This window comes from Chelonoidis abingdonii, chromosome 3 (genome assembly GCF_003597395.2).
Source record: "Chelonoidis abingdonii isolate Lonesome George chromosome 3, CheloAbing_2.0, whole genome shotgun sequence".
Classification (NCBI taxonomy): Eukaryota; Metazoa; Chordata; order Testudines; family Testudinidae; genus Chelonoidis; species Chelonoidis abingdonii.
Genome location: NC_133771.1, coordinates 60352144 through 60377865, shown reverse-complemented (window position 1 = coordinate 60377865; position 25722 = coordinate 60352144). Strand labels below are relative to the sequence as shown.

Here is a 25722-nt window from a genome sequence, read left to right as displayed (position 1 = left end):
GCATATGGAGTGTTTGCCTGCCCCTCCCTCCAACCAAGGGCAACACCTGGGTGGGTAAGCAGGGTCAGGTGCCTCCCTCTTCCAAGATTTCTACCTTCCATTTAGCACAGAGGTTCTCTAACTGTGAGAGCGCACAGGAACACTGAGCCAGTCCTGCACAGCACATCTCAGGGAGGTGAATCAGGAGGGGAAGGTGGCACTCCTGCTCCGAGCCACCCGCTGGCACCACTCGCCCCCCCCAATGTTCCTTCATGCCCTTGGGGTAGGGACACACCACACAATTTGAAAACCTCTATGCTAAATGGGATGCAGAAATCGGTGGGGGGGCTCAAGACCCTCACACGCTCCCTGACGTTGCCTCTGCCCCCCCAGACGCAGAACTCAAACGAGGCCTGTCACCCGCCACCCTGGCGCACCTCATAGCGCTCCCCCCGCCCCCGCGCAGAACGACTTGGGTCCAGCAGTGCCAGAGGCAGGCACCCGGGCAGCGCCCGGTAGTTACCGATGATGGTCCCGATCAAGGCGTTGTCCAGGTGGAAGCAGAGCGGCACCCCCAAGCCCCGATCCCTGGGGGGGCCGCGGGGCCGATATTCCAGGGGGCCCGACAGCCAGGGATCCCGGGGTGCGGGGAACGGCCGCGAACCCTGCAGCCTCCTCCAGCCGCCCTGGGAGCCGCTGCCTCGCCGGGCCGATGTCTTCTCCTGGTCCTCAGCCCAGGGCCCGGGGGCTCCGCTTCGCCCTCTGCCGCCCACTGGGGGCGCTGGGCTCCTCCGGCCCTGGGCGGAGGCCATCGCCGGCTGCCACTCGAGCAGCGGAAGCGCTGACGGCCGGCTCCCGGCTCGGAACTCCTCGTCGCTGTCCACTTCCCAGTCCGACATGGCAACGCCAGTCGCCCCTGTCAGGCTCGCGCTGCCTAGCGCGTGCTCTCCAACCGTCACCACGCGCCTGTAGAAACCCGCCCAACAGCGCTAGGGCAGGAGGCGCTCTAATTGGCCACAGTATCTCGCCTCTACGAAATGATTGGCTGGCTAGCCTGGGCCTCTGAGTGATTGTCCATTGGCCTCAGGAAGCGACGGACATTCCCTCGGGGGGAGGGGCCACGCCCTGGGGCTTGGCTGCGAGCCGGGGAGCTGAGTCGTGGTTACGGAGCTGCGCTTCGCTCCTGCGGGCTTTGCACCTGCCTCGGGCAGGGAGCTCGGAGCGTCCCAGCAGCTTGCTTGGGGTGGGGGGTGACGCTGGCCTCAGTCATTGCCGCGGGCTAATGAGAACGAGACAGTGAGTGTCCCCAGTAGGACCATGGGCCAGGTGTGATTGGCAGCCGAGCCCCCGCTGCTCACCCCACGCTCATCGCATTTGAGGAGTTGGGTCTGCACCAGACAGTCTCTAACTATGGAGTGTCGCGAACAGGCCGGGTAGTCGCCAAGCAGCAACTCTGCACCGTGTCTGAAGAGCACGTGCATACCCCAGGGGCGCTGGATGTGATATCGATCTGTTCTGTGCAGTCACAACACATGAAGCCCTATGTCATGTCAAGAGTTAATTAACAGGAGTCGCATCTCTGCAACAGCCACTGTTTGTGTCACATCCCCATAGAACATGCTATGCAGTCAGCCACTAAGCAAGATACTTACACTGCATGTTCATTTAATGTGTGGGTCTGTACATGCTACCAGGTGCTGCTAGTATAGTGGTTCACCTGTTATTTGAAATGAATTGGGTGGCATCAGCCCAATTCCCGATTGGGAAGTGTCCCCACAAAAACAACCAGCTCCATTCCTATGCCCAAAACCCTCTACTGTCATAACTACTAACTTTGGGTCAGATTTGAGCTTCTGTTTGGCACAGCAGAGAAGCGGGGACATTAGGGAGCAGTTTAAATAAATATTTTTATCCTAATGCCTCAGTGAGATCCTATTCCATACTTAGGTTCCTGGGCACTACAGTAATACAAATAAATAAATAATGTTTTTGCTTGAATCTACCTTTAGGGTCTGATTCATTCGGTGCTTCTTACTCATGGCACTAGGCTCATCAGGGTTGATAAAATCCAGTCTCACATATGTCCAGGGCAAATATTTCTGAAGTGAGTGCCATTGCTTTGTGCTGAACAAAAGCTTTCATTAAGAAAAAAAGTACAGTAAGTCCCCACTTAATGTCCTCTTGCTTAACATTGTTTAGATCTTACATCCCTGCTCAATTACAGAACATGCTCCATTTAAAGTTGTGCAATGCTTCGCTACAATGTTGTTTGGCTGCCTGCTTTGTCCACAGCTGACAGCCCCCCTATCAGCTCCCCTACGTCCTCCCCCCAGCACCTCCCCCACTCCGGCAGACCCCGTGGATCAGTGCCTTCCCTCTCCTACCCCTGCCTCCTGCCCATGGCAATCAGCTGGCTTGCGGCATTCAGCAGGGAGGAGCAGGACTCAGCATGCAGACTCCCCTTCTCTCCCCTGCTTCCTGAACGCTGCAAACCAGCAATGTGCTTCTCCTAGCCTCCTTGCCTGCCTCATTGTCTCCAGTGCCAGTGGTCTGTGCCTGTGTCGGTAAGGTGGGGGCACTTCCCAACTATAGTACTGTACTGTCTGGCAAAACATTTTTTCCCTGGAACCTAGCCCCCTCCATTTACATTCATTCTTATGAGGAAATTGGATTCACTTAACATCGTTTCACTTAAAGCTGCACTTTTCAGGAACATAACTACAACGTTAAGTGAGATTTACTGTACGTTTTTAGCTTGAATGTTTGCGGTTAGCTTTCCAAATGCAAACAAGACTAAGTCTATGCAGTGTTGTCGTCCTAAATCCTCAGACAGATTCACTCATCTCTGCTGCCAAACTCGGAACTTCCACCAGTGGCAATAGTGAAAACCAGTCAATTTTGATTGTTTTCACTACTGATTTTCAGATTCCTGTGGGCAGCAGGGACACTGGGAAGATTTATATAAATGGCATTCTGTTGCACCCGGGGAAGGCTATGATCAACAGCACCTTCAAGCACTGAATCTATTTCCCTGTCAGGACTGGGGAGAAGGTAGAATGGCAGAAATACTCTTGTTGCACCACCCAAAAATCAAGAGAGGAGAAGAGTAGCTAAGGAACAAACAACCATCACTACAGACAGGAGGCCTGGGAAGATGTAAAGTAGTCTTCACAGCAGCTGGGATGCTGTAGGAGGAAAGAACCACAGAGAATTTCCTTCTTCAAACTGGAGATGGCTGTGGGGAGAGAACGGCTTCAAATGTATCAGACACCCACTAGCTACTCCTCCAGAGCCTCTCTGTCACCCTGTTTCTTCATCTCCCAGATGCTCCCCAATGTTCTCTCTATACATGCCTGTCATAAACAGATGGTTAAGGGTTAATGTCTCTTTTACCTGTAAAGGGTTAACAAGCTCAGTGAACCTGTCTGACACCTGACCAAAGGACCAATTGGGAACAAGATACTTTCAAATCTTGGTGGAGGGAAGTCTTGTTTTGTGCTTTTTGTCCTTGTTCTTTGTTCTTTCTTGGGATTAAAGAGAAGCAGACATGAACCAGATTTTCCAATCTTACTGAACAGTTCTGCAGGTTCCAGATAGTAAGTAATAGATAGAAAGCGGATTAGATATGGGTTTTTTGGGTTTTTTTTTTTCTTATTTGCCAATGTGTAATTTGGCTGGAATGGATATTTTCACTTCTCTTGTTTGCTGTAATTTATACTTAGGCTGGGAGGGGGAAGTCCCTCTAGTCTAGGTGCAGCTGGAGCCGCTGTAAAATATTTTTCCATCTTGGCATTTTAACAGAGATAATTTTTACTTTTCTTTCTTTAATTAAAAGCTTTTTCTTTTAAGAACCTGATTGCTTTTTATTCTTGTGTAAGACAGGGGAGTGGGTCTGAACTCACCAGGAAATTGGTGGGGGAAATGAGAGAAGGGGGAGGAAAAGCTTGATTCCTCTCTGTTTTAGGATCCAAGGAGTGTGGATCCGTGTACTTCTCAGGAAAAGTCTGGAAAGGGGAGGGAAAGGTGAATTTCTCTCTGTGTTAGGATCCAAGGAGTTGGGATCAATGTCTCTCTCTCAGGGAGAGTATGGGAGGGGGAAAGAAGGGGGGGAAGGTGAATTTCCTCTCTGTTTTAAGATTCAAGAAGTTTGAATCATGATATCTTTCAGGGTAACCCAGGGAGGGAAAGTCTTGGAGGAGAAAGGAGAGGGGAATGGTTTATTTCCCTTTGTTTTAAAACCCAAGGGGTTTGGGTCTTGGGTCCCCCAGGGAAGGTTTTATGGGACAGGGAGTGTATCCAAACACTATATTTTGGGTTGGTGGCAGTGTGATAAGATCTAAGCTAGAAATTAAGCTTAGAAGGGAACAGGCAGGTCCCCACTTTCTGGACGCTAAAGTTCAAAGTGGGAAAGAGACCCTGACATGGTGTGCAGCGGTGGGATAAGCCAGTAGGATTTTTTTCTCTCTCTCTGCTAGCTGTTTGGAAGCAAGCTGGGGCGGGGGGTGGCGTTAAAACTACTTTTTTTTCTTTTCTTCTTTCTGGCTCAGGAAGACCGCCTAAAGGCATAGGTGTTAAGTTCTTTAACAAGGGTCTTTGTTAAACAAAGCAGGCTTAAGCTGTGAGCCAGCAAACACCAGCAAAAGACATTTGCAAATGAATGTTTTTTTTTTCTTTCTAACTTTCCAGGCATAGATAGGTGGAAGTCTCTGTTGCTAAGCTACCCTGAGGAAGCAGCTAGAGCTGCAGCATTTCAGGCAGTAAACAGCAGAGGGTGCACCCAGCACAAGAAAGCAGGAACCATGAATTCAAAGGAAGCCATTAAGCAGGAACGGGCGAAGCTAGAAGCCATAGAGAAAGACAACGAACATAGGAGACGGATAGAACTAATTAAGGCAGAAATAGCCAAGGAAGAGGTGACCCACAAAAGAGAACAAGAAGCCAAAGAGGCGGCCCAGAAAAGAGAACAAGAAGACAAGAGGTGGCCTACAGGAGAGAGAGAGAGAGCTTCAGAGGGATGCCCACCGGCAGTCCCTGGAATTAGAACAGGCTAAGCAGAAGGACACAGCCAACCCTAACAACCCTTCTCCAGTTACTGTTCTCCATCCCAGGAAATTTCCCATCTCCAAGGCAGGTGATGACACTGACGCCTTTTTAGAAAATTTTGAAAGGACCTGCCATGGGTACAACATCTCTGAAAATCAGTACACGATAGAGCTGAGGCCACAGCTTAGTGGACCCCTAGCAGAGGTGGCAGCTGAAATGCCTAAAGAACACATGAACAATTATAAACATTTTCAAACCAAGGCCAGAATCAGAATGGGGCTAACACCTGAGCATGCCCGTCGGCAGTTCAGAGCCCTAAGGTGGAAACCAGATGTGTCATTCACCCGACACGCCTACCACATTGGAAAAAATTATGATGCCTGGATATCGGGAGCCAATGCTAAATCTCTGGATAGCTGCACCTCCTAATACAATTGGAGCAGTTCTTAGAGGGTGTTCCTGAGGAAACAGAAAGGTATATCCTAGATGGGAAGCCCAAAACTGTAACCAAGGCAGGGGAGATTGGAGCCAGATAGGTGGAAGTGGCAGAAAAGAAAAAAGCTACTAGCAAGGGGAGCGAATATCACAGGGGGCACACCGACAATAAACCCTATAACTGAGGGCAACCCAAGACCCCACCTACAACCCAAGGAAAGCCCCAGACTCCCATCTCCCCACTCACGAGTTCCAAGTAACGCACCTCGCCCAGTGACATCAGCGGGCGATGCTTTAAATGTAATGACCATGGACATATAAAGCCAACGCCCAAGAACCTCCCAACTGCCGTGCAGTTCATTACACCACCATCACACCCAAACTCTCCAGGCCCAGATGGCCTCTCAAATCCTTCGGCGAAGGGAAATTTGAGAGTGGGCGGAAAGAAGTTACGCATGAGAGAACGGGGGCACAAGTGTCAGTCATCACCAATCCTTAGTGACCCCAAATCATGACCCAAGCCAGTGACAATTTCCTTCATGTAAATATCGTAGACTGGCCACAGAGCTGAACTGCTGTCCAGTACAAAAGCTGTCAGGAATGTGGAACCTTTGCAGCTATGTACAATTACCATCCCCATGCATCGGTGGAAACTGGCCAACCAGGTGAAGCGGCCAAGATGGTGGAACGATACATGCAGCAGCGAGCAGGCAAGGTTTCCAGACCCAGTCTGTCTGAACGTCCACAAGCCATCTGATTACCTAGAGACCCAGACGAGGTGGTGACCCAATCCCCTGCAACGACGCAACAGCCACAGTGCTCTCCAGTCCCCAAGAACCGAACTGGAAAAGCAAAACCAGAACCAAAACCGTGCCAGCACTGATGCCACGCTTGCAAACCCATCTCCAACCCCAAACCAGAGGGCCCAATGGGCCCTGAATCTTGAGAAAGCAGCAGACATACCATACCCAATGAGGCTCAGCCAGAGCCGAATACCACCTGGGCACCAGCATAGAAGGTTCAACCAGCAAAGAAAAAACCCGATCACCTACATTCTTCCAGTAGGACCAAGCCCAAGTCCACAGTCTAAGGAGGAATGGTGTCTCCGCCTCAAGGGAACAGTTCCAGATTGAGCAGAAGCAGATAACAGCCTTCAGAAAGCTTGGGCGGCGGCATGGAGCACCCCACCGGCTTCAGCTCTTCTAACGATCCAGTGTTGTTGTAAAACAAGATTATACAAGGAGATCTTTCTGGAGACACCAGGAAGAATGGCATCCGAAAACAGTTGGTGGTTCCAACTAGTATGGGGAAGCTCTTAAGCTTAGCCCATGATCATCCCAGTGGCCATGCTGGGGTGAACAGAACAAGGCAGTTGGGGAAGTCCTTCCACTGGGAGGGATGAGCAAGGACTTTGCCAGTTATGTCGCGTCTTGTGAGTGTGCCAAAAGATGGGAAAGCCCAAGACCAGGTCAAGCCCTCTCCCAGCCACTCCCATAATTGAGTCCCATTTCAGCAAGTAGCTTGGATTTTCTGGTGCCTTCCCAAAAAAGACCCCAGAGGAAAGCAGTACATACTGACTTTCATGGACTTTGCTACCTGATGGCGGAAGCAGTAGCTTTAAGTAACACCAGGCTAAAACTGTGTGGCCAGGCCCTAACAGATATTTTTGCCAGGGTAGTTGGCCCTCCGACTCCTTACAGATTCAGGAACTAATTTCCTGGCAGGGACCATGAAAGATCTGGGGAAGCTCATACGGTGAATCACTTGGTTGCCACCCTGTACCACCATCAAACCAATGGCAATGGTGGAGAGGTTTAATGAACTTTGGGGGCCTGTATACGTAAATCGTCAATGAACACCCAATGGATTGGGACCTATGTTACATGCAGTTGCTTTTTGCCTACAGGGCTGTACCACATCCCAGTTTACGTTTTCACTTGTTGAACTTGTGTATGGCCACGGTTAAGGGGCCATACAGTTGGTGAAGCAGCAATGGGAGGGATTACACCTTCTCCGGAAACTAACATTCTATGACTTGTAAGCAACCTACAAAGCACCCTCCACACTCTTTAGCCCTTGCTAAAGAAAAGCCTAAAGAATGCTCAGAAAGAGCAAAAGGCCTGGTATGATAGAGCATATCAGACGCGTTCCTTCAAGTAGGAGACCAGGTATGGTCTTGAAGGCGCAACAGGCCCATAAGATGGAAGCGTCATGGAAGGGCCATTCCAGTCCAAGAGCGCCTAGGAGCTGTAACTACCTCATAGCATTTTCTAATTGCCTCCTAAAGCCTAAAGTGTACTGTTAATTCTCTAAAGCCCTTTTATTCCAGAGACTTACAGGTTGTCAGTTTACAGCCCAGGGAGGAGATGAGCTGAGTGGCCTAAAGGTGTCTACTATGAAGGAAAAAGTGATGGTGGCATGGAAGGTGACCCTCTCCACCACTCTGGAATTCGTAGCGCAACAAGATCAAGGAGCTGTGCACGTACTTGCCCATTGTTCTCAGCCACCGCAGGATGGACTGAATGGGCATACCACTCCATTGACACAGGTAATGCCACCCAATTAGAACCTACCCTACGGGTGTCTCCTCATGCCAGGATGCTATAGAACGGGAGATCCAAAACATGCTACAGATGTAATAATCGCGCTTCCTCTACCAGTGATGGGCATCTCATGGTTCTGGTACCCAAACCAGAGTGGGATACGCTTCGTGACTACATAAATTTGATGTGACTCGTCCAGACAAACTATCCATGCCCGCACCGATCTAACAACGCCACATAGGGGCAGATTCTCTAGTTCCCATCCCCTTCTTCCTTCTTCTCTGCTCTGTCACTCTCAGAGCTGCTCTGTGCATTAACAATAGTTCTTTGATATGTTGTCCTCGCTATGGGTGCCATGGCCCACTCCTCTCCTATGTACTCCTGGAGAATACTGCGTGCATAATTAATAACCCTTGCAGATTTCTATTTTTTTGCGTAGAAAAAAGCTCTGCCAAAATGCTGCTGTTCCTCCTTTGCCCATCAGAGGGTGCTGTGGCACAAGACAGCGGCCAGCTTTCAAGCAGAAAATGACTTCTGCAGTTCTACCTTTTTCCCAACCAGAGGTGCTGTGGTGATAGAACAAAGCTGCCGCTAAAGAAGAGAAAGACTGCCTTCTCACAGCGCCTATGGCCAAGTCAGGAGACAGGGGCTATGAGGAGAGCAGACAGCAAGAGGGTGCTAGGGGGCCAGACAGGGCCTCAGAAGGCTAGTGGGCAAGGAAGACTGGGGCTAGGTGCTGAATGGGAGTGGAGACGTAGGGCCACAGGGAAGAGTGGAGGTGCAGAGACACATAGGGATGTGGGGGGGGTGTGTACAGGGAGACAGAGAGGAGAGTGTATGTGTGGGGGCACGAATGCATGGGAAGGGGGTACAGGGAGACATAGGGGCGGGACTGGCTGCGGTGGGGCACAGAGACACACAGGCTTGGAACAGGGGCTGATGTGTCGACTGCGTGGGAGAGGTTAGGGGTCAGCCAGGTCTGCATGGGGGCAGCTCCTAACAATCCCTTCCCACCCCACCAAAAAAACTATTCCATACTTTTCCCACCCATTCCCATTAACCTTCCAAGTCCATACACAGGCTCTTTCTCAGCATTTACTTTCCTCTCCCTCACTCTTCTGTTACCTTGACTTCCCCAAGCCTTTGCACTGTGGGGTGCGGGAAATATGGTTCTGTATTGTAGTTTAAATGAATTATTACTCAGAGTTCTGTATCAATATGCCTAGTAAGGAATCTATTTGTCAAAAAAAACATTTCCTGAACCTTTTTTTTGCTGTTTGTATTGTTACAGACATACTTTCTGACAGGTATTTTGAAATAAATTACCAAAATAATTGAAACTGTATGATTATATTTGTTTATTTGACGAATTAATAAAGAATGCATGAATTTGAAACAACGTCTTTATTGCCTCTGCAAGTGGAGATCAAAGCGGGGAGGGGAGGGTGTTTGGTTTACAGGGAAGTAGAGTGAACCAAGGGGCAGGTTTTCATCAAGGAGATACAAACAGAACTTTCACATTGTAGCCTGACCAGTCATGAAACAGGGTTTCAAAGCTTCTCTGATGCACAGCATGCCCTGCTGTGCTCTTCTAACCACCCTGATGTCTGGCTGCGTGTACACAGCCAGGCAATTTGCCTCAACCTCCCACCCCACCATAAACGTCTCCCCGTTACTCTCACAGATATTGTGGAGCACACAGCAAGCAGTAATAACAATGGGAATATTGGTTTTGCTGAGGTCTGAGTCAGTAAACTGCGCCAGCGCGCTTTTAAATGTCCAAAGGCACAGTCTATCACCATTATGCACTTGCTCAGCCTATAGCTGAACTGCTCCTTACTACTGTCCAGGCTACAGGAGCCATGGGAGCAAGGGGTAGGCTGGGGTAGGTGTGACCGCGTGGTGCTGCCAACTGGGAGAGCAGCCTGAGGCAGAAGCCTCCAACTGGCATGATATTCCAGGCAGCACTGAATCTCCATTAGATGAAACTTAAAGAAGAGAATGACCTGGAGTCATTCTCATTTTTGTCCAGGTGCCCACGACCAACCTCACCGAGGCCGGCTAGGAGCACCCACAGGATGACAACAACGGCTAGCAGTCGTATTGCACCATCTGCCGCCCGCAAGGCAAGGGGATGCTGCTGTGTGGTACTGCAGTACCGTGTCTGCCAGCAGCTCCCAGGAGACATATGGTGATAGTAAGCTGAGCGGGCTCCTTGCTTGCCGTGGTATGTCATCTGCACAGGTAACCCAGGAAAAAAAAACGAGAAACGATTGTTTACAGTTGCTTTCATGGAGAAAGGGAGAGGGGCCTGACGACATGTACCCAAAACCACCCACAATAATATTTTTGCACCATCAGGCATTGGGAGCTCAACCCAGAATTCCAGTGGGCGGTGGAGACTGCGGGAACTGTGGGATAGCTACCCACAGTGCAATGCTCTAAAAGTTGATGATAGCCTCAGTACTGTGGATGCACTCCACCAACTTAATGCGCTTAGTGGGGACACACACAATCGACTGTACAAAATCGATTTTTAAAAAGTCGACTTCTATAAAATCGACCTAATTTGGTAGTGTAGACATATCCTTAGTCACCAAGTCTGAAAATTAACTTCAGTAGGGTTTCACATGGGATCCACCCATGTAGGTTTCTGTGGGCAGAAGTCCTGAACCAGGGCATATGAATTGATAGCACAGCACTAGATGCAGTTCTGCTGGTGGCTTCCTCCTAAAAATCCTGCTCCTATGGCATGTAGTCTCACACAGGTGTATAAGAACTATGGTTTCCCCCCTCCTCAAAAATCCCTGTTTAATCATTGGTCAAAATTAAAACTGAGTGCAGCAACTGATGTTTGAAATTCCTCAGCACTGCTCTTAATGGCTTCCAAATTCACTTTCATAGTGGGTTTGTATTCTGTGAAGGTAAAGCAGGTTTGGATTAAGCATCATTAGAAATCATTAGAAGGTGTTACACTGGCCTATGTTGTATGGACTTTTTGGACAAATAAACTTGTTTTGTGATACCCTGGTCAAGTTGAATTAAAGCCATATAAAATGTTAAAGAAAAAAATTAGCACGTCATGGGAATTTTTCAGGTGCACAATTCTGCCCAGTCCTGCCTGAGCCGTATTGACATGCAACACCAATATTAATCTTTAATCAAAAACAAAACAAAAAAAACAACCAACAAAAAAACTTCAAGTATACATAGTAGCTACTTTTTAACCATGTTTATTAACAACAATATGGATTTACCTTTGTCATGAAGTTACAATTAATATTGTATTGTAATGTAATGGCTAAAGCCATTGCAGCATCAGTGGAAGTGTCCCTTGTACTTTCCATAACCATTATAAAACTGATATTTTAACACTGATCCCTCCCATATTGGCTAGCAGAAATGTCTCAGAACACATTCAATAGCAGATGATGTTTGGTGCCTATGGAAGTGTCCCATATGTATCTGAGTTAATGGCAACACCTCATATGCTTCCTTTGACATTCCAGGAGTTGGTTTAGATTTAAAAACTGATTCACCTTTTTGGATAATTATAGCAATTTGTTTGATGTTGCAATTCATTTGAACTAAATTGATTAACATGCTTGAAAAAAATGTAAAGCAGAAATATGACGGACAAATTCTCTCTGGACTTACACCTCCTTCAATCCTACTGAACTCCATGGGATTGCACAAGGTATGAGTCAGGACAAAAATTGTCCCAGTGGGACAAGTTCACTCCTGGTATAGGTGGGCGTAAGCCCATTGAGATCAATGGAGTTGAGCCTGATTACACCAAAGAAGGCTGAATATGGCCCACCTATGCTGTCCTTTGAAGTCAGTGGAGCCACACAGGGATGAATTTGTCCTCAGATGTTTAATCACTTTTTTCATTCCTTTGCTCTTACATTTTCTTTTTCTGCTTTGTTCTGTTTTCTTACTGACCTACTTTTCTCTGTGCTTTTTAAAAATTTCCCTTTTCTTCATCCCTTTTTATACTACTTTGTGCGTTACTTTTTATACAGTCAATGTGACAAATGGGTTAATTCAGCTAAGCATTAGTTTCCTCAGGAAATAACTGGAATATTATCATTTTCACTTTATACAGATGCCCAACAAAATAAGGGTTTGAATCTGGACCCTGACTCAGGCAGAGCTCGTGCTGAAGTCCATGGGATTTTTGCTTGAGTAAGAACTGCAGGCCCAGACCCATAAATAGTACTGTATAACAGGTGTTCCTCAATACAGCAATAATTCAGTATGACTTGACTTATCACAGAAGAGTAGGTGAATTACTTATCAGCAGACTGTAATGAGAGCAGTCATTTAAGCAGGATTATTTCAAAAACACATGTAATAGCTGTGGGCATGTGAATAAAAGTGTATGATCCTTGCAATCTTGAACCCTAGGCTAAAACACTATATCCTTACTGAAATAAAAAGTATAGATCACATAAGTCAGGAGTATATAGAGTTTGTAAAACAAATAATCATCAAAAACTATTCTTTTAAGTGCTTTCTTCAATCAGGTACAACAAACACGCTGATCAGAAAACAGTTTTTTTGTGGAAGGCCCAGTCCTGAAACCCTTACTGAAGGCCAGATTCTGTCCCGTTTGACACCCTGCACAAGCCTCCAATGGAGTGTATATTAGGGCAGAATTTGGTCCTTATTGCCTACTCATGTAAAACTCCTATTGACTAAAATGGGAGCTTTGATTTAGTAAGTAGTTCAGGACAAGACCCTTAAGGCCAAATGCTGTTCCCACTGACATCAACAAATTATTGATATTGATTTCGGTGGGAGCATGCTTGGTCCTTATAATGTAATTAAAGATATAACGTGGACACAGGAAACTCCTGGTGAGGGAAGGACAGAACAGCCCACTTTGTAAAAATCAAAACATATAATAAACCCTCTCCAGATCTCCACAGATTCATTAATTACTCTTGCAGTTTTCCATCAGTAAAATGTTAAGAAAATTCCTATATGATAAGAACTGTAACTACAAAAAGAAGGATGTAATGGTGACAATAAAAGAAAAAAAAAACCGGTAATTTCAACTTAAAAAAAGATAAGGGTCTTCCTGATTTATCTGATCTTTGTAAAGACATTTACATTTTCATATATAATTTATAGAATTCATTTATGTGCACAGAATTGTATTAAATAAATTAATTTAAAATTAGGAGAACTCAGGCATGTCATTTAAGCCAAAAATACCAAGTTCAGCGACATACATTATCAGTAAAAACCAAAATCCTGATTCTGCAACTGCATCTGTGCAGGCAGAGCCTGTGCCCATGTGGAACCGCACTGATTTCACATTAAGGCTCAATGTGGATGCAAAGGTCTGCTCAAGCAGATGCAGTTGGAAGATCAGGGCCCAATTCAGGATGCCGTTGTGTTCATATTTAATGAAAAAGGGGAGGCGAGTCTAAATACTGACACATCTGTTAGCTTTCCTGGGCTCAAGCTCTTGCCCCTACATCAGACCTAAGTACAGACTTACATCTAGAACATTATGAGATTTTATATAAATGCAAGAAAGGCACCATAAAACATTAGGAAAAAAATAAAAGAAAATCCTAAAAATTGTATCATTTTTAGATATTGTACAATACTTTAAATTTACAGATTTGGCTGGACAAACTGCAGACATTCAAATAAGTCAATATTTAAATGTTCTCAGATGTTGAAAAACCTATTTATCATCACAAAAATATCTTCGCAATCAGGCTTTAATATGATCAGGCAGCACATAAAGAATGTAGTAGAGGCTGAATGCGATGCCAAATCAGTGATAGCTAATTGTGCTTCAAGACATCTTTCAGAATTTACCACCTGAGCTTTGTTCTGGCACAAGGCATAGAACACAGCTTATCATCCATAGATCCTGTATCACTGACACAATATATACACTCTACAGTATGTATGTACTTTCACATAATAAGGTTATGTAACATCCAGGAATATTTCTGTAAAAGAAATATGGAGGCAGAAATTACAATGGATTCATAGTAAACACTTCAAGTCCTTCACAATACAATCTACAGCATTTAGCCATGATTAAGACTGCTGTGACATTTCTGATGTATAATAAATCCTCAGCAGGGCTGGGCTTTGATCAAACAGTGCTCTGAGAGAGCTGGAACTGGCACTCTCATACGTTTGGAGTTCTTGTTTGCTAGAGGTGGCCAGGCCCAGAACAGGCTGTCCATGAGTCAGTGGTACATGTAGGCCGTAATTTGTGGAGAGGCAACAAATAGAAATCTTTTTCAGTGGGGAAGGGTGGAGGCTCCCCCAGGGTTCCATGGCAAAGCCCTGGTAAGGACCCATAGGTAGGCACTAGTTCTGCTACTGCACCACTCTGCAGAAGTGAGATGTAGAAAGGCTGTGAGAGCAAGAGGAGGTCTTGGGGAGAATGCTCAATATACTGCAGGTTTTGAATCCCCAAACTTGGTGGCAGGTGGTATGGGAAGGAGTCTGAGGGTCCTTTCTTGGCACTTTTGTAAAATGGCATTAAAGAGCTAATAAGAATGTGACCCCCTTCCCTCTCTCCTCCTCACTCTGTTTTTAAAAAATCAGTCTTCTTCAATTTGGGCAATTCAGTTGTTTTTCTCTATTATCTCTGCCATTTCCTAATTCCTGACATGGCTTTTTGGAACAAACATTAGCTGTCTGGGACCAACAGGCTGGAATTTTAAAGATCTTTTTCACTGTCCCTGCCTCCCTGCTGTTATTTTCCATTTCCCCCCCATCCCATTTTTTCTTCTCCAAATTCATATTCTCCTTTGCTTATCATATTGTCTCTCTTTTTTTTCCTCTTCACCCCTTCTGTAGTCTCTCTCTCTTCCCTTATCCCCGTTGTTTTACCCTGTGCTTTCAATATCCCACGTTACCATTTTCACTTCCTTCACAGACTTCTGACACAGTATCATGGAGTATCAGAGTGCAATTGTGAAGCATAGTGCCACCTTCAGGACAGAAAGAAGAATTGCTTTTATAATAAAGGCAGCGCCCTCTCCTCTCCTGTTGATTCTGCTTCCAGAATGCTTCAGATCCACGGGAAGGACACATCAGTGATATCAGCAAGTTTGGGGGAAGGAAAGCTGCCCCTGAATTTTTGGTGCAGTAGTCCAGATTATCCATCTCTAAGGCCAGCCCTTATCCTTTGAATTTGTACATTTCATAGCAAAAGAAGGTTCTTATCATAAAGAACAACCTGAAAGTGGTGTGCAAAGTATTTTGCCACAGCACTAAATCACCAAAAATATTACAGAAATTAACATTCTAAAGCTGAGAGTGTTAAAATAACTGATGAATGATGAGTTAATGTGTGTATCTTGCAACTAGCAGCCATTTTTAGTCCCATATTACTAGTTTCCTCGGTACCTTGCTAGCAGCTGTAGATAATATTTTTCTTGTAAACATAAACTATTGTCTAATTCAGGACATATATATTTTTAATTAATCCAGAAGCAAAGTGCTTTAAATCTTACGATTTTTACTTCTGTATTGTAGTAACAACCCTATTTCTAAATGCTCAGATCTTTGCTTTCTGACAGTCTGCAGAATTAACTTTGTAGATTACTCATTATTTACACCTACTGTACTACATAAAAGTGATGTACATTAGGTATAAATCTGAATTTTAGCTGTCACTTAAGCATGCATTTTCATGCAACTAGAAGATATGGGCTCATACAACTGCCTTTCAGATTCTTCCTGATTCTTGCAATTTTATCTTATTAAAAAGACTTTAAAAAGAGTTCATGCTATGATATGTATGACTAAAGGAATTACTCAGCCAATGAAGAAAACCCATAAATTGTTATTTAAGTTTGACATGAGGCAAGCTGAGTGCATCTGTACTGTCCCCTGGCTTGCAAATGCTTTGAGATGATCTTGATATTCCAGTCCTTAGAGAGTCAGTAGAAAGAGTTGTTTCCACTAATGAGCGAGAGATGCTTTCAAAAGCCTCTGTTTTTGTCTCTGCTTCCAACTCTTCATCTGTTATAAATAATTTTGACTCCCTCCATTTGGAGTACATTTCCTGGCTCCCTCTTGAGCCACTGGAGTCACTCCCAGCAATCTGTACATTCAGTTCTTCGGATGATTGTATAAGGTTTTGTACAGATAAAGATTTTCCTAAATCCATTTGCACCACTGGTTTAACTGAGACCAAGGGTTCTCCTTCTGTATCAAGGTTTTTTCTCCAGGAAAGATCCTTTGTTACTTTGGACTGTGCAACTTGTCCATTATCCTTTAAAGCAACAAGGCAAGCGGTGACATCAGAAATATTTTCCTGTGTGGTTGCAGGAATAATATGAAGAGGCTCAGGCCAGTTGGCATCCTTGACTGAGGAGAAAGGTGGTATTTGTAACGTTGTTGGTGTTGTTGGCTTAGTTGCCTGGTTTATTTGGTTTGATGTGTTATTAGTTATTACTGTTGCAGGTTCATCATTTGGCACCTGTGTTGCTTGACTATGCATAGTTGGACTAAAAGCACAGTAAGCCTGAGTGCTAAATTCATTTGGTGTCAGTATAAGCTGTAGGCCACGAGTCATGTTGGCACTAGCTGATCTGGATACACATCCACTAGTTTGTGCAGAACTAGATAAATCTTTGCTGTCTACAGGACTTTGATAATCAGAGGTCTGGTCACATTCAAAAGATGGCATTTGAAATGAAGCCAAAGTGAGCGCTGATGCAGATCCTTTCCTTAAGACCTGTTGATATATATCTAACAGGCTGTCCAGTTTTGACTCTATGGATTGTACCTGCAGATTGGGAAAAAAAGGTTAAAGTAAGTACAAAATATTATTTAAAAATATTTGCCTCCCTAGAGCCTCTCTAGAATCTAAGCAAAGAGAAAATGTAACAGATAATAGGAACAATCCACATATAAGGGAAATGTGTGTTTCTCTGTATAAAAAAGCTACTCATCAAAAAAAGAAAGCTATTAAAAGCGATGTATTTACAGATGCTTCATGATCAAGTTAATGTTTTAGCTATTAAAGGCTGCAGATTTCAGTAGTGTATGTTTTTCCATTTCTGTACACAAAGCACATTTAACGTAATATAATTTGTGTGTTTTACTTCAACATTTAAAATAGTGCAGACACCACATAAAGTTATTTTACCAAATTGTTGTAAATTGAAAAATCCATTATTAGTTACAGAAAGTTATAAGCAATAAAACAAAATAATGGTCTCATACAGTCACTCTACCTGCTTCTCCACCTTGACTACACGCCCTAACATACTAAAGTCATCAGTTGTCTCATTCTCCGCAGTATTCTTTTCTCGACTTTTCTTATCTGTTGTGATTTGTCCTTTTCCAAGAATCTGGTCAACGCTGTGAAAGAAATTGGAGACTATAATGATTCTTGAAAATGGTGAAATTGTGGAAGTATCCACTGTTCACATCTACGGAAAATTACAATTACAACTATTTGACAGTTTCTGAAAAATGCCTAAGAAAAAGGACAGATTTATTTTTGTTAAAATAATAGTAATCAAAGTTCACAAAAATACTATAAAAGAGCATGGAATGATGGTTAAAGCATCCGGGGAGAGCAAAATGTGAAGCTAAATGGCAATGGAGTTATATTTACTGTTACTTGTGAGATTTGTTACACATATAAATAAATGATAATAGATACATATTTGTGAGGGATAGTTTAGTCTCGAGTTATTGGCTCAATCCTCCAAACATTTACTACTGGGTACATTCCTTACTACCATTAGTAGTCCCATTGGTCAAATATGACCAAAAGTGTTTAAAGCATGGGGCCCAATACATATAACTCATGCTTAGTTGTATCTGTATTAAACCAGCACAACATAGAATTTAAAAAAAATAAGTTGGGTGTGGTATGGAGAGATTTATTGTAATGCGTGCTCTTATTCTAAACCAGTCAGGGCTGCCCGGGGGGGAGAGAAGTGGGGCAATTTGCCCCAGGCCCCGGGCAGGGGCCCCCACGAGAGTTTTTTGGGCCTCTGGAAACCTCTCGCGGAGACTGGGCCCCTGGAGCTTCTTCTGCTCCAGGTCTTTGGCAGCGCGTCCCGGGGTGGAAGGACCTACCGCCATGGCTCTTCGGGGCACTTCGGTGGCGGGTCCTGGGGCGGAAGGACCCCCAGCCACCTAAATGCCCCGAAGACCCGCGGCAGGGGGTCCTTCCGCCCCAGGACCCGCTGCCGAAGTGCCAGGTCTTTGGTTGTAATTCGGCAGCAGGGGCACCTCCCGCCCTCCTGCCACCGAAGACCCCAGACCCCCAGAATTCTCTGGGTGGCCCTGAAACCAGTGAGTGATGTGAAGCAGGGGAAAGTTGCTTAAGGGAAGGTTTAAAAAAATAATTTTCAGCAATAAGGGCTATAGGCTTTGAATCAATCAGGGCCACCCGGGGGGGGGGGGGAAGTAGGACAATCTTCCCCAGGCCCCAGGCCCCACAGGGGCCCCAAAAGACTATAGTATTCTCTAGTATTGCAACTTTTTTTTATGGAAGGGGCCCCTGAAATTGCTTTGCCCCAGGCCCCCTGAATCCTCTGGGCGACCCTGGAATCAATGTCTCTGAGAACTAATGAGCAGTATTGAACCCTGCACCTCTGAGTGTTCTTCAGATGTCATTTCATAGTGGCCAAATGGCATACAGTATATAGCAACCAGAGGTGGAGGGAATTGCAAAACTCTGCATTGGAAAGGTTGGGCACAAACAGAGAGCTTGGGCTTCTAAATCCGGGAAGTGTTTCCCAAATGCAAATATAAAGATGGCTCTATATGTATCATGGATTTGTCTGTTTATTACCGTATGGAGTCCAGAGTATTAAAATATAGGATCCGGGCCATTGTGGTGCTAATGGCCCACAGCTTCTATTAACTTCAATGAGAATATAAGGGATAGGAAAACACTTTTCAAACAGTCACTGTATTAAATATTCCGTCAGCTTATGAGTGCACTTTAAAAAAAGGGGGAGCTAAGGTTTTCAATTTTCTGGGCCCAATTTACATCCACATTTTTTCCACCCACAATTTAATTGCAGGCCTAACTGCATTCACAAAAAGGAAGACCAAGCTACATCACAGGTGAAAACTTGGGCCAAAAAAAAAATATTTGGTAATGTAAAAGACACACAATTCTTCTGGTGCTAAATAAGAAAACAGCTCAAGGTATTTTTACACAAGAAGGCTCTTCAATGATGAAGGATTATTCTTTCCTTACCGGGACTGAAGGCTTTTTATTCTGCACAACATATCAAGGTGACCAGCTGAATACTGTTCAATTACATCTTTTACATCATATGGACGCAATGTTTCTTTAAACTTTCTCTTTGCAACATGAAATTTCATGATTCTGTGGAAGAAACATTTTTCCTGATTAATCCTTATACATTTTTGTAAAACAATAATATCATCAATACTGATTCAAATGTTAGCTCTGTCTATCTTCATAATTCTGATAGCTTAGTGTTACATCAACTAACTTAAACTAAGACCTTGTCTCCACTATAAAGTTTTGTCAACAAAAGGCAGCTTTTGTCAATAAAACAGTGAATGCATACACACTGTGATGTGACTTTTGGTGGCAAAAATGCCCTGTTTTGGTGGCAAAATACAATCACCCCAAAGAGAGAAGTAAGTCTTTTTCCTCTAAATTTTCGTCAACAAAGTGCCAGTGTAGACACCACACTTGATTTTATCGCTTTAATTGGCCTCCCAGAGGTGTCCCACAATGCCCATCATGATCACTCTGGTCAGCAGTTTGAACTCCACTGCCCTGCAGTCAGGTAAATAACCATCTGCCCTTCCTCCTTAGAAGCCCCCAAAATTTTTGAAATTCCATTTCCTGTTTGCTCAATATGGAGAGGTCTCACTGCATCTTCCCAGGTGACCATGGCAGGTAATCGCAGCAAATGCTCTCTGGCTTGGACCACTGCAGAGCTGCTAGATCTGCTCAGTATATGGGTAGAGGAGGTTGTGCAGTTCCAGCTGCACTTGAGCCACGGGACTTGGGATACCTACAGGCACATTTCTCAAGGCTTGTGAGAAAAGGGCTGTGATCGGGACACGCTGCAGTGCAGAGTGAAGATAAAAGAGCTGAGGCAGGTTTACCAAAAGGTGAGGGAGGCAAACCGTCGCTCCGGCGCTGCACCTAAGACCTACCGGTTCTATAAGGAGCTGAACGCTATCCTTGGTGGTGACCCCACCTCCACTGCCAAGAGCCCCATGGATACTTCGGTGGGTCTGGAGGCGGTGTAAAGAGGACCTAATCCGAAGGACAAAGTCAGTGATGAAGAGGTGGAGTTAGACAATGTTGTGGAGCTCCCAATGGGGTCTCCCAGTGAGGCAGGCCTCCAGGAACTGTTCACCACTCCAAAGGTGTCTAGCCAGTCTCAGCAGTTGCTCTCCGGCAAGCAAAAAGCAGGAGAGGAGACAGCTGGTAAGTGGCTGTGGTTTGCGATAGTGCAGAGGTGGGTTCAGGGTATAGAAATGTAGAAGTCTTGCTGTGTTTCTGTGAGCTGGACATTTCCCTGTGCAGCTAATCAGTATGGTGAAACAAGGTGTTGATGCACACCAAGATCTCACAGGAATCCTCCAGAGAGATCTCCAGGAAAGCTTCCTGGAGGTACTCAGGAAACCTCTGCGGAAGGTTCCTTGGCAGAGCAGCTTTGTTCCTTCCCCCATTGTAGGGAACTTTCCTGAGCCATTTGGAATCATTTGTGCAGGGATCAAAGTGTCACATAGGCGAGCAACATAGGGAGCAGGGCAGAAGTCACAAGCATATAGTAGATGTACCCTCATGTGATGGGGTGGACTAGGTCCAAAGGGCCCCTGCTGGAGGCCTCATGGTTCTGCCACACCCATTCCAGGGAAGGTGCATTGGAGAGGTCCTCCAAGCATGCTAGAGTAGCTGCAGGAGAAGCAGCCAATCAGGCCCCAGGAAGGCCATATAAAAGATGCTGCTGAGCAGAGCAGTAGTCAGTTGCTGCTTGGAACAGGAGAAGAAAGGACTGCACGCCTGACTGCCTGGAAGAGCAGCAGGGCCCAGGGGAGCATTTAATAATCATGCTTCTGTGTGTTGTTTCTTGTGCTTCGGCAGATGTGGCCATCAGGAACACCCCCCCCCCCCACCATGCTGGCCAAGCATCTGCACCAGATAAGAAAGCGCCCAAATGGAGCAAAGAAGACATGTTCTGGGAGGTACTGCACTCCTCCAATGCAGAGAAAAGGGAACACAAGGAGTGGTGGAAACCGAAAGGCAGAACAAAAAAGAAAATCAGGAGTTTGTTAAGGATGCTACTGAGTGGATGATGAAGGTAATGGAGGAGCAAATGCAGAAGTTGAAGTCCTTAATAATGCTGCAGACTGAGTAGATCAGTACCTGCCCTCTCCTGCAGTACATTCAGAACTCTTTTCCATGTCCCCATCTCTGCCCTCACAGTCCTTTCCACTTTCTGGGACTTCTCAGTTTCTCCTTTACTCCACCTCCTCGGACAACTTTCATAATGATAGCTGGAGCTACACACAGCTCTGAAACTCTGCTCTTCCCTGGTACCTCCTTTCCCACTAAGCATCCTTGGGTGTTCGGGTGTGTTGTTTTTTGTACAATAAAAACAAAGTTTTTGAGTGGTAACTCATCTTTATTTGTTTTCTACAAATTGAGATAGCAGGCACTACCAATACATACACAGGCAGTTTATTCATATGCTTGCTGGAATGTAGGGCTCCATTACTTCCTAGGAAAACTACATGTAACATAACATTGCAGCACTAATCACAGAGCTAGACATTACTGGTTCTCATTTTCAAAGTGTTGCCTCAAAGCCTCCCTGATTCGAACTGGCCCCCTCTGGGCTCCTCTTATAGCCCTCATATTTGGCTACTCAAAATTAGCAGCCAAGCAGTCTCCCTCCACACTCCACCTCTGAGCAAACCTTTCACCCTTAAATTCACAAAGATTATGCAACGTACAACATTTAGCTATCACCATGGGAATATTATCCTCATTAAGGTCTAACCTGCCATAAAGGCATCGCCAGTGCTCCTTTAATCTGCCAAAGGCACATTCCACTGTCATCCAGTGTCTACACAGCCTGTTGTTGAACCGCTCCTTACTGCTGTCCAGGTTTCCCATGCAAGGTTTCATTAGCCACGCCTGTAAGGGGTACGCCGGATCTCCTAGGATCACTGTAATCTTCTGGTTTGGAAAGAAAGTGCCTGCTTGTAGCTTTCTATACAGGCCAGTGTTCTTGAAGATGCATGCGTCATGCACCTTCCTGGACTATCCCATGTTGATGTCAGTGAAACACCTGCAGTGATGCACTTTCCACAAGTGCCTGCAATATTATGGAGAAGTATCCCTTTCCTATTCCTATTATGGAGAAGTATCCCTTTCCTTATAGCAAGGTGGTTGGGTGCCAGAACTGGAATGTGTGTGCCATCCATTGCCCCTCCACAGTTAGGGAAATCCATTTCTGCAAAGCCATCCACTATTTCATGCACATTTCCCAGAGTCATGGTCCTTCGTAGCAGGATGCGATTAATTGCTCTGCACACTAGCATTAACGCAGCCCCAGTGGTCGATTTTCCAACTCCAAATTGATTTGCCACCAACCGGAATTGTCAGCTCCCACACAGCGATTGCCACACGCTTCTCTACCAATACGGCAGCCTCTCATTGTGGTGTCCTTGCCCCGCAGTGCTGGGGTGAGCTCCACACACAGTTCCAGGAAGGTGGCTTTCCAGATCCGAAAGTTCTGTATCCACTACTCATTATCCCACACCTGCATGACGATACGATCTCACCATTCAATGCTTGTTTCCTGAGCCCAAGACTGATGGTCTATCCTATGCAGCTGTTCTGTGAATGCCAAAAGCAATCTAAAGTTGCTCCTATCCTTATCACACAGTACGTCACACAACTGGGAGCATCTTCAGTTAGGAACTTTGCGATTAACTGCACTGCCATCCACAATGTCTTCATGACAGCTAACAGGAATAGGAGAGCAGTACAGGATCCATCCCTTCTCACAAAGATACCGGGGTGCACAGCAAAGAATGGCTGTTGAAAAATGCTAAAAAAGAACCCCATGGACTGCTGGGACAGAAAGCAATGCATCATGGGACACTGAGCCCAGTCCCAAGATGCACTGCAATCTGCTCCGCCTTCCCACAACACCTAATAACAGAAAGCGTTGAGCTGGACTGTGGGATAGATACCCACAGTTCACTGCTCACACTGTCAATGATAGTGCCCCAACTGTGGACGCACTCTGCCGACAGAGGGAGCAATTGTGAACAGGATATTGACTTTTATTATGCTGATTTTTGAGTGTCAACATCACTTTTTGTCAACAAAACTTGATAGTGTAGACAAAGCCTAAGCTAGGCTGATGATATTTTCTTCTGAACTGCTTAGTTATACTCAGGGAAACCCTCCTTATTCAAGGTGATTTGTGGTGCTTATAAGCACAACTCCACTGAAGTCCGCATTTTGCAAGTGTAGAATTGTCATCTTAAAGACTTGTTACATCGGATTTTAAATAGCTTGTTTAAAGTTATAAATGTGTGCCCATCAAAGTGTTCTCTTCTGTTAGGTGCAAATTCAGCAAGGTACTTAAACATGTGACTAGTCTCATTGAGATCAATGAGTCTGCTTAGGTCCTCAAAGTTAAGCTCGTGCGTCAGCAACTTCTTGAACCAGGACCTTAATGCTGAGGGAACTTTCATAGCTAAATATCAACAATTCAAAAATTTTGTTTTGTTGCTAGATTGGTTCTTTTCAAAGCACCACATTTTCTTAGCAAATGCCCTCCGAGTTATATGTGTATAATTTTAATCTAATTCAGGCAAGTGCTGAATAACTTAAATGATAAAAATTGCCATGCTAATTGTACTCTCCTTTATATAATCAAATCTGTGCACATAAAAGGCTGTGCTTTGATTTTCTACTGAGAAAATAGTAATGTATATCCATCTATATCTAGGTAGCTATACCTAGACATAGATGCAGTATAGTTGTAGCCATGTTGGTCCCAGGATATTAGAGAGAGAAGGTGGGTGAGGTTATATCTTTTACTGGACCAACTTCTGTTGGTCTGAGACACAAGCTTTTGAGCCACAGTGGAGAAGAGCTCTGTGTGGTTTGAATGCCTGTCTCTCTCACCAACACAAGTTGATCCAATAAAAGATATTACCTCACCCGCATTGTCTCTCTAATACCTATAGATAAATATATAGATGTGGATGGCTGTATGAATGACAATTTGAATCAAACCAAACAATTTTGCATGCAGTTTAAAGGCCTTGATTCTGCTCCCACTGAAGTCAGCTGCAAAGTCCCCAGTGATTTTAGAGGGAGGATGCTAAAACCATTATAAATAATTTAATTATAAGTATTCCCTTTCTTATGTTCCTTATAAGTACAGTACCACACTTCCCATTTTGTAAGTATCTTTAATTTTGCATCCAATTTGTTTCTCATTAATTTTTCATTTCTTGATTACCAGTGTCTCTTCATGCAGGCCAGTATTCTTCATTTTTAATTCTTTTTTTTGCTGCTTTGGGACCAAACACTGCAGTCCAGAGATTTGACTGAGGCACAGTTTCCATTCAGGTACAATTATGACATTTTCCCAATTGAAATCAATGGTTGAATAAAGATTGTGGGATATGACTGCTGGATTTTACTGCAAAGCAATCAAAGGTGCCGTTCAACAGCAAATAATTAATGATGAAACGTAAATTTCACATAAAGAGCATTTTGCAAAATTTTGTGTAATTTGTGTGGCAATCAGATGTTTAACGGGTATTTTTTAAGAACAGGAAACTTTGTGTTAAGTCATAAATGTGAAGAAATACAGGCCAAAGATTTTGAATATATCTTTAGGCACCTAAATAAAAGTGATCAGATTTTTCAAAGGTGACGGGAGCTCCTGTAACTTCCACTGACTTAAACGGGAGTTGTGGAAGCTCAGCATATTTGAGAGTCTGAAAAGTTTGGCCATACGGCTTTGTGTTGAAGAGAAGTAAAAGGAGGACACTTGTCATAACTTGGTAAGATCTACACTCTAGTGCGTCTGACGAAGTGGGAATTCACCCACAAAAGCTCATGCTCCAATATGTCTGTTAGTCTATAAGGTGCCACAGGACTCTTTGTCACTCTAGTGCAAGTAAGCAGGTAGGGAACACAAAACTGTTGCCCATCTGTAGAATGTGCATAATCACCAACAGTGCTGCCTAGTGGTCAGGCAGGGTTTTAGCAGGGCGTCTCCCCATTGAAACAAAGTTCGGTCCTTCAGTGCCCTGGCCCCAATGGTTTCCAGTCCTCCCCTTTAGCCCAGAGATTTTTTGAGGGTCAGAGGGCAGGCCCTTGAACAGTCAATGCCTTTTCCAGCTGGTCTGTCATCTAGATGAAGATTCCTAGTGTTGTAGTGTCCTCTTGGGGGGGGTGGGGATCCTGGGCCTGCTCTCTCACTAGGCTCCAATCCAGGCTCCCCTCGGACAACTTCCTATCCCCAGCCCTTTTAGCTCCCCAAAATAAATTACTCCAATCAAGTCTCTGACCTGCTCACTCAGTCACTTGCCTCTCCTATATGGGTTTGCACAGGTCTGAGTTGTCAGGTCCCAGGAAATGGGCTCCTGGGCAGTACCTTCCCTTCCGCACAGCTGTCTGCTCCCTTCTACTGCCCTGCTCTGAACTGCTGCTGTCCCCTTTTTA

At 45.0% G+C, this 25722-nt stretch overlaps 2 protein-coding genes across 2 annotated transcripts in view; both read right to left on the bottom strand.

Annotated features, from left to right (window-relative positions):
- DDX43 (DEAD-box helicase 43) overlaps positions 1-878 on the bottom strand; it is a 57441-nt gene extending 56563 nt beyond the window's left edge. The window contains exon 1 of the mRNA XM_075063801.1: positions 503-878. Coding sequence (XP_074919902.1) covers positions 503-878 — 376 coding nt within the window. The remainder of the gene's footprint in view (positions 1-502) is intronic.
- A 13902-nt stretch (positions 879-14780) lies between these two features.
- Positions 14781-25722, bottom strand: part of KCNQ5 (potassium voltage-gated channel subfamily Q member 5) — a 539982-nt gene continuing 529040 nt past the window's right edge. The window contains exons 12-14 of the mRNA XM_075063805.1: positions 19225-19356; positions 17234-17360; positions 14781-16782 (exon numbers count right to left, since the gene is read on the bottom strand). Coding sequence (XP_074919906.1) covers positions 15835-16782; positions 17234-17360; positions 19225-19356 — 1207 coding nt within the window. The 3' untranslated portion in view covers positions 14781-15834. The remainder of the gene's footprint in view (positions 16783-17233; positions 17361-19224; positions 19357-25722) is intronic.